This window comes from Eschrichtius robustus, chromosome 1 (assembly GCF_028021215.1).
Source record: "Eschrichtius robustus isolate mEscRob2 chromosome 1, mEscRob2.pri, whole genome shotgun sequence".
Lineage (NCBI taxonomy): Eukaryota > Metazoa > Chordata > Mammalia > Artiodactyla > Eschrichtiidae > Eschrichtius > Eschrichtius robustus.
The window spans coordinates 90,929,238-90,942,691 of record NC_090824.1 but is presented as its reverse complement, the minus strand read 5'-3'; the positions used below and the strand labels follow the sequence as shown (position 1 = coordinate 90,942,691).

The following is a 13,454-nucleotide window of genomic DNA, read 5'->3' as shown; positions in this document are numbered from 1 at the left end:
TAGATTTTAAACATCCCTGGATGCCAAGGAATCCTGAGTACGTATTCCCTAGCACAAGGGTTGGCAATGTGTTGCTCAAACAAAGATGAGATATACACCAGCCATCCCTGCCTTCTCGCCACTTATGCAATTCCACCTGCCAGTGCTTTCTAGAGCTGCTACCAGTAGCCTCTGTGTGTCATCGTGTCCCCACTGCATAACACAAACAAACACCAAGAGCCACAACACAATACTCCCAAGGGAGTATTTCCCTACTAAAGCCAGGTGGGGCTCTGTCCCCATCACACATACGTGCATTCATTTGTGCCTACTGGCATGCCAGAAACATGGCTTGGAACTCTGGCGCCCTACGTTGGAAGGCGACATTGCCAGGGAAGCCCAGAAATGGCATCTGAAGCTGGATCTCTTCCCCCCTTCACAGCTGGTTCCATGGGGAGCTTATTTCAGAAAATCATATCACTCTGTACTCTCCAAGCCTACATATCACAAGCTTCTGAGCTGCTTTCACCCTGGGCTACAATCTGTCTAGTTTTTTAAATTGAATAAAACAAGTTATATTTGACACTGCTTCTCATTAGGGCTTTCTTGTTCTGTGTTCTCTGTTTCAGCATTGGTTGGAGTTTACAAAGTCTGTGGTGAAGCAGTTGAGATGTAAGTATTGTCCATGAAAAGACGGAAGCCTCACCCCTGCAGAGGGTGGGAGGAAACCTCCCACTTGCAGTGAGTCTTGGGAATTTTCCACTGTTCTAAGTGGAAGTTGGCCCTAAACACGTGAAGATTTTCTTCAGATGGTTCAGAGACCTGTGCATCCCAGTGGGGCGGGGAGCCCAGTCCTCTTCCTGGGAGGGTCTTCCTGATGGGCACCTCTTTTTCTCTGCAGCCCAGCCTCCATTCACCATGTGTTTCCGTGTGAAGTTTTACCCTGCAGACCCTGCTGCCCTGAAAGAAGAAATAACCAGGTAAGGCTGAGCCCCTGTGCCTCAGCCTCTGAGACTTGTTGGAGAGGATAGGAAAGAGGGACTGTAGCTTCCTAGATCCTCTACTTTGGAAGCTCCCAACTCTGATAGGCAAGGAATTCTTCCTAAATACAGCCTCACTTCTATATTTCATTTCCACATGTTCTCTTTGCTCATCCCCTCAGTAGAATTGCAACGGAGTGAGCTTCTTTCCTTCAAGAATACTTCATCTTAAACTGGTCATATGCAAAGGGGTCTGGAGTAATGAATTAATCAAAAGCACTTTTTCTTTTACCAATGATGTGGCCACCGTGGATGTTTTTGGAGACGGCCGTGTTGCTGCTTATTTGGGGGCTTGAAATAGACTCCAGCAGCCTAGTGTACTTGGGAAATGGCAAAGCAGGACACTGAAAAACAAGCTGGGAAACACTGAAGATTTTAAGTCCAGGTGGGTGACCTCCCGTGTGCTGATGCATCAGGCCCGTGATAAACTCTTCACTGTGGAGATCGTGTTCCGTGGCAGGCAGCTACATGGAATGAATCCTGTCTCATCCAGCACCGCTTGGGGATGAGAAAGAACCTCTGTGCCCACACCATCCTACAAGAGGGTCAGTGAATTGGAGCTTCAAAGCTCCCCCAAGGGTTTTGTGTATCTAAGCCAAATTCACTCTAAAAGTCTGACCTCAGAGATTTAGAACTCTCTGAACTGGGATCCTTAATTTTTATATTAGAAAGATGTAACTTGGACATTAGCAAAACCTTGATGTTACCTTGTAAAGGGTGGAGCCCTAGGTGAAGAGATGATGCAGGGAATCCTAGAGCCGAGGGAGAGACAGCTCTGCCAGCTCTGCCCCCACTCCCTAAAGCCTTAGAGACGGCAAAGATCGGGACGAGGCCATTGCCAGTGTAGAGACTGCTTGTCCTCTAAGGCCTCGAGATCTATTTCTAGATCCTGAACTCCACATGAGCCCCAGTGGAGGCTGAGGGGAATCTTGCGAAGGAATCAAAAGGATCAGGAAGGTTGTTTCCTCCAGGTGCTCTGAGCGCACCCACCACCCACTTTAAAGCACTGAGGACAGTGAAGTGTGTAGTTACAACCAAGTCTCGTGCTCCTTACTGGGCACATGGAAACTGCAGGCTCTGCTCATCCATGTGGAAGTGGATGTGGCCCCTACTTTGCCTGTGAAAACCAAGCTCATCCACATTAATGAGCAATCCTGTAGCTTTAGGCAGGAGACTGAGGGTAGAACCACTGTGTTCAACAACTTGAACGGAGAGGAGTTTTGGTAAAGCACTAGCCTGCCCTGCTCATGACTTCCAGAGTGCTTGCCACAGTTCTGTACCTGCCCCTCCTTCCCCGCTTCCCTCCCCCTCCCCCCCTGTCCTTTCCTCCCTCCCTCCCCGCCTTTCTCTCCCGAAAGAGGTGATGGTGCCAGGGCAGACCCAGAAGTCCACGCCCCTGTCCACATGTCAGGGCAGATTTAACACATCTTTGTTGAGAGCCTAACACCTAGCTTCCTACCACCTCACATCAGGATCACCTTTTCTCCACCTCACTGGACCAACAGTGAGGATGAGAGGATTTGGTCTAACAACTCAGAGGGCTGCCAGTGAGAGCACGACAGACACACAGCTTTCTGATTTGATTAAAGGACAAAAATATATAGTTCTCTTGGCCCTTAGGAGGAGGTCTTTTTTTTTTTTAAGATTTTTTTGATGTGTGGACCATTTTTAAAGTCTTTATTAAATTTGTTACAGTATTGCTTCTGTTTTATGTGTTGGTTTTTTGGCTGTGAGGCATGTGGGATCTTAGCTCCCTGACCAGGGATCAAACCCACACCCCCTGCATTAGAAGGCAAAGTCTAAACCACTGGACCGCCAGGGAAGTCCCAGGAGGAGGTCTTAACAATACAATTTTCTAAAACAAATGTCACTACATGATACTAATGTACGGACCCTCCTACCCAAGAAGCAGCATAGACCAGGAGGCTCAGATCCTGTTTCTGTTACTTCTTGGCTATGTGGCCTTGGACATAAAATATTTAACTTCTCTGACCTTCAGATCCCTTATTTATAAAATGAGGATAGTAATAGTACCTCCCAGCTTTGTTGGGAGGATTAACCACTACACGGGGTCTTGTACTTCCTAATACACCCCCAGGGAGCCTGGCACTGAGCAAAGGCTCACTGTTTACTGCCAGGTCGATTACATGGTCCGTGGGCCTCAGGGGCTCTGCATAGGGCACAAGTACAGTTGGTTCTGGCTTTCCTCCCTTGTTTATGTGATAATCCCCACTCCTTTTCTGTCCTAGCTAGAGTCCTAACACTTAAGCAGCTAACTTGTGAGGACTGGGAAAGCCATGGCCAGGCATCTCTCCAAGTCAGCAAACTTCAAAGACACTGGCAAGCATGTGAGCTCCTGCCCCTTCCACATGCAACTGTGCCCACCATCCTCGACTATTTTCCCCTTGCTCTCTGCCTCACCAGCCTTCCTTCCCTAGAGTGCATTTTCCAAGCGTTGTCAGGTGTGTGGACCTCAGGGTGCCTGGGCCTGATTTGGAGTCTTTGTGCCTCCCCCTCCCTGAGGCGTTCTGTGGAGGCCCCAGGCTTCACTGCATCTTTCTCCTTATTCACATCCCTGCTGCTCTTAAAAGAGTGGGTACCTGCCCCAGCCTCATTCAATACCCATAATTCATTACTGGCTTAGAGCTCTCCACCCCACCTTCCTGCCAAACTAATTTAGCTGTCAGTGTGTTTTTTCCTGCCAATATCAGTCCTAAATTTCTCTGCCGTCTCAGTTACTCCCATAAAGCCAGGCTGAGAGGAGGGGATGAAGAAGAACTGTGCTTCAATTTATCTCTTGGACTCTTCCCAGATGATAAATTTAGTTGCCAAGTCCTGATTAATCTCTTTTGTCATTTTTTAAATAAATAAATAGATTTTCTTGTCTGAGCTAGAGACAAGGCAGAGAAAATGGGGATTAGGCACCAGATTTAGCTTTTAACAAGGGCTGCAGGTGTTCGAACTCGTTGAAGGATCAAGTAATAGAAGGAAACTGAATGCACATGGGGCCCCACCTTCCAAGGAAGCAAACTGCCTGACACATGTTTGAGCAGGTGCTCAAAAAATGTTAATAGACTTTTCAGGTCATTTATTTTTTTAAAAAAAGTTAATAGAGTTTATAGGTAATGTATTCCATCAGTGAACATCACTTGAGCCGCGCTTAGGCTAAGATGGGTTGGCAAACTTTTTCTGTAAAAGACCAGATAGTAAGTATTTTAGGCTTTGTGGGCCATATGGTCTCTGTCGCAACTAATCTGTTCTGCCATTGTAATGCGAAAGCAGCCACAGACAGTACATACATGAATGAGCATGGCTGTGTTCCAATAAAATGTTATTTTATCTCACTGGGGACTCTGGTGGCAGGTTTAGTGTGCCAGTCCTGGGAGAAGGAATCAAAAACATCTGAGTTCAAATCCCAGGTCGTTCTTTCACTAGATATGTGACAAGGCAAGCAACAATATCTCTGGTCACTCCCTTTCCTCATCTATGAGACAGGGATGAAAACAGTAGTCACCTCATAGAATTGCTGAAAGAGTGTGTGTTAAACAGTACAGTGTGTGGCACACAGCACGCCCTCAGTAAATCACTGCTATATTGTGTCTCTCTCCACTGGAATGTAAGCTCCATAAGAGTAGGGACTCTTCTTTGTTCTCTGCTGTATTCCCAGCACCTGTGGCTGTGCCTGGCACATGTGTGTGCTCAGAACTAGATGGATAGATGGATGGAAAGTTGGATGGACGGATGGATGGATGGTTGAATGGATGGATGGATGGATGGGTTGGTGGTTGGGTGGATAAATGGATGGATGGATGGATGGATGAGTGGGTGGATGGGTGGGAGGGAGGGTGAATAGGCACAGGATGTATAGGCTCCCTAGAAGAATATTAAAAGTGACAAAACATAATCTCTAACTCCAAGGAGCCTGCAGTCTAGTGTGGGGGAGGAAGACATACTAAACATGATCATAGTTAGGAAAAGGGATGGCAGAAAATAGAGGAAACCAGGGGCAAAGAATCTAATGAAGGGAAGACAGGGCCAAAGGATCTTCTGGAAGAAACTCTTCAGGAGCTTCCAGTGCTTTCCAGAGTTCAGAACCTTTAATTGTGGAAATATCTCTGGATTCATCCCCACCCTCTGATATCAGAAATCAGAATGCCAAAGCCAGTTCCTTGGATGTACACGTTCCAGAAATACATAGGTTTTTCTTGGTCATCTTTTTTTTTTTTTAAACCCTGAAGAATCTTTCTTTTTTTTTTTTTTTTTGGCTGCGTTGGGTCTCTGTTGCCACGCACGGGCTTTACGGCGAGCGGGGGCTACTCTTCATTGTGGCGTGCGGGCTTCTCATTGCGGTGGCTTCTCTTGTTGTGGAGCACGGGCTCCAGAGCGCAGGCTCAGTAGTTGTGGCGCACGGGCTTAGTTGCTCCGTGGCATGTGGGATCTTCCCGGACCAGGGCTTGAACCCGTGTCCCCTGCACTGGCTGGTGGATTCTCAACCACTGCGCCACCAGGGAAGCCCTCCTTGGTCGTCTTTTAGGCTCTCACACATTCTGCCTTTGGATGGTCCTCCATCAATTTAGGACAACCTGGCATTTAAACAAAAATGGAGGTGAGGTAAAGCCTCTTTGAAGCCAGAAGGAGATAGGCAAAGTTTAACCAAAAAAGTGTCCTAAAGAGCAAGCTTTTTGTCTTAAATCTGGTCTAAAGCTGATTTCTTTTTCATTCCAGTGAGAATTTCCCTCTGATGACAAAGAGTTCCCCTGACTTCATTTAGGACCCTTTTCTCCCTAACCATAGCTCACTGAATTACCATGCGGGTTCTGTTTCCTTAGCTATAAAATGCGAGAGTTAGGCTCTGTAACTCCTACTATGAGGGTCTGAGACTGGGTAGCCCAGCCAGCCTGCTCATTATGAGCTGATTATGAGCTGCTCATTATGAGCTGGCTCGGCTGGCGGCCTTAGCAGGCTGATCCCTTGCCTGGCAACACAGTGGCCCTGGTGACAATGCCTCAGGCAACAAGATAGTCTTTCTTAGGCCCTTATGTCGCAGGGGAGAACATGCCAGGGCCTCTTGGGAATAGGTCTAAGGATGCTATGAGTCATGTGGGATGTATTTTCATGACCAACAACACTGAGTCATTGGTTACCTCCTTAAATGAACAAAACACAAAGCTTGATGGAAGCAGCTGTGGGAGAAAAGGGAGGGGGGGACCCCTAGTGTAACTGTCTCCCTTGAAGCTGTCAGTTGATTCTTTCATGAGCTCATCTCGTCCTCTGCAGACTGTGGTGTGTTTCTTTAGGATGTTGACTTGCCCCTCCATCCCCTCTCCCTCCAGTTGCTGCACCATTGCTTGACAGTGTTCCCACGGCCTTACCCTTGACCTCCCTGTAGCTGTTCTACCTTCTGAAGTCTGAAGGAACGCCGCCCAGCAGCGGAAAGCCTTGTTTCCTTTCCAGCTCACCTGAGGCACCTGGCATGCACCTATCGTGGTTCTCACCGTGAGGAGGAGCGTGCCCCCCTTGGAGGGCAAATCAGAAGCTCTAGAGGAGCCTTTTCAAACCCAGCAGCACCCATACACAGACTCTCACATGCTCCCCCCCCAGGGCAGGGTGTTCTCCTCACCACCACATTGAGGATCACTATCCAGAGCCTTTGAAATATCTCCTTCAGTCCAGTACGTGCAGTCCCTGAATTTTGGACACAGACAAGCAGAGAGGTGTGGGAGGAGTGGTGCATGAACTCAGGCCCTGGGAGTGAGCTGTAAGTAAGAGGCCAAAGGCTTGCTGCTACATCCTCCCAAAGCCGGTGGAAGGTGGGAGTTGAAGCAGTAAGAGGCAGAGAAACGCTGCCCCCTTCCTTCCACACACCTGTGGCATTTCATCGTGGGAAGCAGGGTGAAGACAAGCTTGATCTGGTAGATCCCTCTTAAAAAATTACTACTCATTGCACGATGTCTTTTTCCTTCAGTTTTCCTTGGGGCCGAGTGGGAGTGGTTGGGATAAGAAGGGGAGTTCTTATTAACTTCCGGACCACAGTAGTCACCTTCCCTTTGGTTTGAGGAGGGCAGTCCATCCTGATGTGGTTAGAAGAATGCTTGTGAATTTTCTTAGGACAGTGCTTCATAAATTTTAATCTGTGTACAGATCACCTGGGGATCTTGTTAAAATGATTCAGTAGGTCTCAGATGGGCCTAATTCTCCATTTCCAACAAGCTCCCAGATGCTGCTGATACCCCTGTTATGTGGGCCACACTTTGAATAGCAAAGCTTTAGGAGAAAGGAAGGTTTGATTGCTCCTTCGTTTCTGTTTAATGACTTGAATCACCAAGCCCCGAGCTCTCAGAGTCACGTGCTGGTGCCCCTCCTCACCCCAGAAGTTGTGCTGTCACTGGTCCTCTTTCTTTTGAGCATTTTCACATGATCAAGTGGGCATGGAATCCTCTGTTTTATTCTTCAGCCTGAAAACAGAAGCAATAGAAACACCTCTAGTTGTCCAGGGAGTGCCCAACTTCTTTTTGGTTCAAACTGATGGAATTTAAGGGAATTTTACCATATTCTCATTACTCCTGTGAGGATGCTGTAGTTATCTATGGCTGTTTAACAAAATGCCACAAAACTTCAGTTAAAATAAAAGTATTTCTCATCTCTGAGTGTCTGTGGGTCAGGAATTCAGGAGCGGCTTAACTGGGTGCTTCTGGCTCAGGGTCTCTCCTGGGGTTGCAGCCAAGAGGTTGGCTGGGCCTGTGGTCATCTGAAGGTTTGACCAGAGGATTCACTCCCAAGATGGTGTACTCACGAGGCTGTTGGCAGAAAGCTTCAGTTCCTTGCTAGCTGTTGGCAAAACACCTCAGTTCCTCACCACGTGGACCTTTCTATGGGGCTGCTTAAGTGTCCTCGAGCAGAGTGAGTGATCCAAGAGAAGGAGAGGACAAGGAGGAAGCTGCAGGGACACTATGACCTAGTCTCAGATGTCAGACACTAACTACCACTCCTGCTTTATTCTGCTTGTTAGAAGCAAGCCACTGGGTCTAACCCACACTCAAATGGAGTGAATTAAGCTCTGCCTCTGGAAATGAGTATCAAGGAATTTGTGAACTTTTTTTTTTTTTTTTTTCAACCATGCCACGTGGCTTGTGGGATCTTAGTTCCCCAGCCGGGGATTGAACCCACGACCTCAGCAGTGAAAGTGCAGAGTCCTAACCACTGGACCGCCAGGGAATTCCCTGTGGACATATTTTTAAACCACCACAAATGCCTCCTGCCAAGGAGCCACTGTGGTAGGTGACTCGCTTAAGGGTGTGATACCCCTGGCCTCTGCTCTTCTCAGGGCACCTGTGAGGTTATGAACATCAGAGACCCCACTCCTTGTAAAGACCTTTCAGGATGGAACGTCAGCAGTTCCATTCCATGGCAACCGAGTCCACCCAATTACCTGTGAAACTACAAAGCAGTTAGAGTGCAAAGAAGGTAGAATAACACAGTGATGAAGAGCCAACCTCAGTCCTGAATTTGAATCCTGGTTCTGCCACTTACCAGTTATGTGCCCATGAGAAAATCACTTACGCCTCAGTTTATCTTTAAAAAGGGAGATAATAACAATATATATCTCAAAATGGTATGCGGAAATTAGATGAAATGCTGATGTCAAGTGTGTAAGTCCTGGACTGGGAAATAGTAAGTGCTCAATACACATCAGCTACTATTAGCTGTTCTTGATAGCCTGCCTCCACCTGAGGTGAGAGCTTCCTGTGGTTGAAGAAATATTAGCCACAAGTTTCTGCATTTCCTTCACCGGTGCCTCTTCTTACACCTTATTCAAATTCTGAGAGGTCTGGTTGACCTCTGCCCATAATGAGGGCCATTCCACATATGGACAGATTGACTTGGCAAGCTGAGGCAGAACTCTCCCCAGGGCTAGTTCCTTCACCACCTCTCTGCTTCTTAAGAGGCAACGTCAGCGAGAGTCCAAGGCGGAGAGAGGCCCCATCAGCCCCTCTCTTGTGACACAGGTTTCTTTCTCGGCACTGAATTGAGCAGGGCCGGCTCCTTCCAAATCCCAGCACTGGGGGACAATGCTTTTAACCAGGAGGTGCCATTTCTGTTTTGAGCTACAGAAGGAAACTGACAGGTTGTTTTGAATTGAACTTCAAAATCGGTTCAGGGCAAAATGCCTGAAAGAGTCTTCAGGGAAATGAAAAATGTTATTTGTTCTGTGGTATGTTTTGAGGTTTTTGTTTTAATGTAGTAAAAGTGTCCTGACAGAGATTTTGATAGGCTTATATTACATATTTATGTCTTTAAAGCAATCAAAGAAATACTTTATAGTTCATTTTCTGTTTTCTCTCCAGGTATTTAGTCTTCCTGCAGATCAAAAGGGATCTGTACCACGGCCGCCTCCTCTGTAAAACATCAGATGCTGCCTTGTTAGCAGCTTATATCCTGCAAGGTAATGACTTTTGACAGGATAAATTTGCTTTTCATGCTAAGTACTGATTACATTATTTCAGTTACCACAGATGACTACTTCTTGGATATAAACAGTGTCTAACTTGAAACAGAGCCCGAGTTAAAGGACTTTGCCTGGACTCCCTAGACCCAGGAAGCTCTGACCACGCAACCTTAAATTGTTTGTACCTGAAGTCTTTCTGGCAGCCCCTTCAGACTCTGTTCGGGGGGGGTGGCTTTCCTTGCACCCTTGGTTGATAAAGTTATTGAGACTCTGGAGAGTAATCCGAATCAGCTTTTTCCTGTCTTTTTATTCAAATCTCAGAGATGTGAAGCACCTTGGAATTCTGGTATCTGTTTCAGAGACCTTTCCATTCAGAGTGCTCTAAGTTAAAAATGTTTCCAAGTAACAAACCCATTTTCTAACATGCAAAGAAGGCAGAGTTGGGGTTGTACTCAGCCAATACCCAGACTGGCGGTTTTTGCAAAACAGTGGGAAAGGTATGTACTCTTCGTATGTGATCCTTTCTCCTTTCCTGAAATGCAGGTGACTTCTAAGTCTTCTAAGTTCGTAGACTTCTCTTAGTCCTTTGGCCTGAAGCTGTCACTGGGTTATTTTGGACCATAGCACTAAAATCATGACGTTTCTATCAAAGAATCTGAATTCATAATCAGAAATCTGTGAACTCCAGGAAGCTACTTTGTGAACAGAACCTAAAAAAATGCTTGCCAATAAGAAACTAAAGTTCTTCCAGCAAAAAAAAATATCACAGCTGCGTTAAGAATGTAAAAGTCAGCCTATTGCAACTTTGACTTCTGAGACTCCTGTTTTAAAAAACCTCCTAAGCCGGAAGTCTAGAAGGTACTTGCCAACTTTAAGGTACCCAAAGATACTCCTTTCATTTTTAAAGGAAAACCTGGTCCCATCTAAGTGAAATTTTAAACTCTAGTTTTACCCTGACAACCATATTGAAATTTTCTTTTTTTTTTTTTTAATTTAAAGAAGTCATTGATATCCAACCTTGATGTTTCCCATTTGGAGCTTTCTAAGTAAAATCATAATAAATGACTCCATGGCTCAAGATCACTTCAGACTTTAAGCCCAGGGAAGCCTTTAGTCTCTTGCTAAATGATAGAAATTCCTGAGTAGTTTGGAAGGCACGATGAGGAGACCTGTGCCACAGAACAATATTCAGTTGTAAAAAAAAGGGCACATTTTCCTCTTAATATTTACTCCCCGCTCAAAACTTCTCACCTGCACTGGTTGTGGTTCTCACTAGGGGAGGAGAAAAGACAGCCACAAAGCAGCTGAACTTCTTAACATCCTTCCTCCTGACACACACAGTGTTCCCTGTGGAATGCTGCATGTGGAGAAGGCTGGATTCTGACCTGGGAACACATTGTGGGGAGCAGCGTGGGCCCACTGGCCACCCCAGATCTGAGATCTCAGCAGCTTTGGGGATGGAGTCTCTCTGTGAATCTGCAGGACGAGAAAGCCCCAGCCCCTGCTGGGAACTGAGAAGTCAGCCTTGGGACCTGGTGCTCCTGAACTCAGCGGTACTTTCTGCTTACAGCCAGTCTTCCCACTCTGCAGCCCTCTCCAGGGGGCCTGGCACCTGGTCAGCCCTCAGTGAATATTTATTCAAATGTATTCACTTGCTTTGATTTGATTTGGACTGAGAGTTGAGTTCTGAGTTTGGGTCATGGCTCATTCATCATTTTGCTGTGTCCCTGCTAAAATCCTCAAAACGAGATTTAGACTTTGGATGTGGCTCAGGCCCAAAAGCTTCTGTCTTTCTGATCAAGCTTACAGTTTCCTATGCTGCCACCAAGAGCATTGCTCCCAGGCTCTCTTCTGGGAGCTTGAGGGCCATGGTGCAGGCTTCTGCTCTTTTATTGCAAATGTACATGTGGTGACCTCAGAACGCAGGGTCAGCTCTACCATCTCTACTTGGCCTTGATATCAACTCAGTGTGCACACCTGGGAAAACAAAGGTGGGCCTGCTCCTGAGGAACACGCCCTCTGCCCCACTCACAACTGTGCTTAGGATCCACTGTTCTTTGCAAATCTGGCGCCGACTTTGGCTTTTGCCCTCTGTGTTAATCTCTTGTTGCTTTGCCAGTGATGATTTACCTATCTCCACAATTGTTTTCCTCTACTTTCCTTTTGCAAGCGGAGATTGGGGATTATGACTCAGGAAAACACCCTGAAGGCTACAGCTCCAAGTTCCAGTTTTTCCCTAAACATTCAGAGAAGCTGGAAAGGAAGATTGCTGAGATTCACAAAACAGAACTCAGGTGCGTGACACTCGGTTCAGGCCAGGCCACTGTCTCCCTCACAGCCTGAGCACACAGCCTCTGCACTGCATCCTCTGCTCCTGCAGACCCAGCCTTCCTGACTCTGGCATGTACCATTTCCAGTGATCCACTGACAGTACAACCTCAAGGCTCCCTCTCCAAGAACAGTGGTGTAGGCTGAGGCTTAAAGGCAAGAGAGAAGCTATATTATAAGGAAAATGGAGAAGGATTGGCCTCTGAAAGGTATTTGCTTCACTAAGATAAATGAAGAGACAGAGGGAAGAAGCATGAACTGGGGAAAAGGAAAACATAAACAGCAGAAGAGAGAAGAGAGGGAGGGGTTAAGTGGGGATGTGAAAAATGGGCAAGCCTCCGACCTCAGTCTGTGACAGTGACAGGTGGCTTCTGCATCAGTGGATGGGACCGCACAGGGCTGGCCTGATTCATAGCTGGTGTGGGTGCCTTGAGAGCACCTCGTTCAGGGGCGTGTCTTCAGCACTGCTCCCTCAACCCCACACCCCTGCACTGAGGGAAGGAGGGGAGAAGCAGCTGGAAGCAGGAGGCTGTCCTCAGATTCTCCTAGGTCACCCAGAATGTGCTGCATCCCATAAAATAGCATCAATGCATCCTCTCACCCATATGAAATAGTGTTTTCTGCAAAGGCTGGTTTTTTAAAAAGCAACAAAAGGGTGTTTAGGCTCTACTTTGTATGGCACACTGGAGCACAGATTCCCCAAACTGATAAACTATGAAGAAAAAATTTATATACAATATAGCATTGTAAAATAAAACCTGCCATCATATTAATACAGTGCAATTTAAAAAAAAATCTTTTCAGATGTTTGTGTAACTACCTTTCTGGGGAAGGACAGTGTCCAAGGGGTGGGAAAAAGATATTTTCTAATGATAACATTAACCTTAAACTAGTTCCTACCTGATGCCCCCCGAAACAAAAAATCTTCACCTTCACTCAAAGATTTTACCAACAAATATGTCCCCAAAGCCTCTTTAGCCTTATAAACAGACCTCCTGCCCACTGTGTGTGGTTGGACTGGTTCCCACCCTCCAGAGGAATGGAGACACCTGCCAGAGGTGGAATCCTAGCTGCCTCCCACCCCTCTCCCTGTGCAGGTGCTGCCCCAGCTCCTCCCATCACTCTTAGGGAATAGTGGCCCCTTGTGGTACAGGTCAGAATAAACACATGTGTGAGGGCTCCTGGCTCATTCAAAGGAGAGATCAAGGGTGTGCTGAGACTGCCGGGAGGCCCTGCCAGGAGGGTTTTAGGAGATGTCAGAGCAGTGGGGACAGTCCTCCAGAAACCTCATAGAAGTCAGGGGATCCCCCAGGAAATGATGCCCACTTTGAGGGCCCCAGAGGGTTGAGGGTGAATGCAGCCCACGGAGCCCTCCTGTCTCCACACAGGGAATAAGGAGGCTCCCTGGAAGGGGTAGCGGTGCTCAGCTGCCTCTGGTGCCCGGCCCTTTGCCTGCTGCGCCAGCATTTTCCGAACACCTTCCCTGTGTCTCAGGTGCGCTGGTGGGTGTAGACATCTGCATTCTACAAAATGCCTCCTTACACAGGTACTACTTACACAGGCTCAGCCTCATCTTCATAATGTAAAAATATGTCTGTGTTTCCTTTCTCCAACTCTAACATGCGTTCCTTGAGGGCCCAGACTGCACTATAGTTTATGAT

The 13,454-nt window shown here is 47.0% G+C and overlaps 1 protein-coding gene across 4 annotated transcripts in view; it reads left to right on the top strand.

The window, feature by feature from the left end:
- The window catches only part of FRMD5 (FERM domain containing 5), a 351,302-nt gene that overhangs the window by 310,418 nt on the left and 27,430 nt on the right, over positions 1-13,454 (top strand). For 3 of the 4 annotated variants that reach the window (XM_068535723.1, XM_068535707.1, XM_068535734.1), the window contains exons 3-6: positions 609-651; positions 881-959; positions 9,365-9,462; positions 11,636-11,759. In XM_068535723.1, coding sequence (XP_068391824.1) covers positions 609-651; positions 881-959; positions 9,365-9,462; positions 11,636-11,759 — 344 coding nt within the window. The remainder of the gene's footprint in view (positions 1-608; positions 652-880; positions 960-9,364; positions 9,463-11,635; positions 11,760-13,454) is intronic. The other variant, XM_068535716.1, reaches the window with a different exon arrangement.